Source organism: Colletotrichum higginsianum, chromosome 2 (genome assembly GCF_001672515.1).
Source record: "Colletotrichum higginsianum IMI 349063 chromosome 2, whole genome shotgun sequence".
NCBI lineage: Eukaryota > Fungi > Ascomycota > Sordariomycetes > Glomerellales > Glomerellaceae > Colletotrichum > Colletotrichum higginsianum.
In genome coordinates, this window is record NC_030955.1 from 4,518,509 (window position 1) to 4,519,579 (window position 1,071).

At 60.1% G+C, this 1,071-nt stretch overlaps 1 protein-coding gene across 1 annotated transcript; it reads left to right on the plus strand.

Moving 5' to 3' along the window:
• On the plus strand, window positions 1-1,071 carry CH63R_03072 (uncharacterized protein; the record flags this gene model as incomplete). The annotated part of the gene is made up of 2 exons (XM_018298047.1): window positions 1-586; window positions 911-1,071. 2 exons carry the CDS (start codon window positions 1-3, stop codon window positions 1,069-1,071), a joined length of 747 nt encoding a protein of 248 aa, XP_018162863.1.

Genomic DNA, 1,071 nt, shown 5'->3' on the forward strand with positions numbered 1-1,071 from the left:
ATGCCTCCGTCGCGGCGACATTCCGGCCGCTCATCGCCGACCAAACTCCACGTCTGGGACGGAACCGGGCCCATAGGGCGTGGCACCGCTGCACCTCGGAGCAAGCCCGGCGAACGAGGGAGCAGCACAGCGAGCAGACGAGCAAAAGCCACACTCTCTCATCGCCCTGTGTCTGTGAGACGTGACCGCGCGCAATGCACGTCAGAGTCATCCGGCGCAGGCCCCTCGACCACGTCAGCCACGAGCGGTGAGGATAACACGCAGGTCAGCATGGACCGTCTCGCGTCTGATAGGGTGGCTGGAAGAAGCGGTTGCTCTCTAGCATCAAGCCCTCCGCGCAAGACAATACGCGGGATGCGAGTGCACAGCAAAAGCGACCGTCTCATACCCACCCACCTTGCCAGCCCTATCCGTGAAATCCGCAGCATCAGCGAATTCGTTGCTACGTTCCATTGGGTGTTGCTGCTACTGCTGCTGCTGTGCTCTTGCGAGGAGCTTACCGACGGCCTCGCGATAAGGAACAATTCGTCGTCCCTTCGACATACCCGACCACCTCCGTCCACCATCGGCCAGCATTGGTCGCTGTGTAAGCAGCTTGCAAGCCGACACTCCGTGCGTCGCCGTCTGCAAGAAATGCACGGTTCCCACCAAGGGCCCGCCTGCAGGGCTGCATTCCTTATTCTTTGCCCTCTTTCCCCATGCCTCCTCGCGCCCCGGCGATTGCACGACGCCGCTGACATGAGGGAAGGGCAGGGACGGGATTGGGGTGCACCTGATTGTACTATATGCCTCTGGGGTAGGGTGTCTACTGCGTAGTGGGAGTTGATCACAAATTGCGAGGAGCATTGGTCAGCTGTCGCTGCTGCGGGATTCAGAGCTTCATTCCGTACACCACAAACACCACAAACAGACGAGGGTCTTTTGGCTTTTGCGGAGATGACCACAATGACGCGAACGCGAACGCGACAAGGGGAGGAGAGTTGCTCGGCCCTGATGACTCCTGGATGGATGACTGATCTTTGTTCTCCTCGCCGAACGTCCGCCGTCCGTCGGGGCCACGGCAACAAGTGA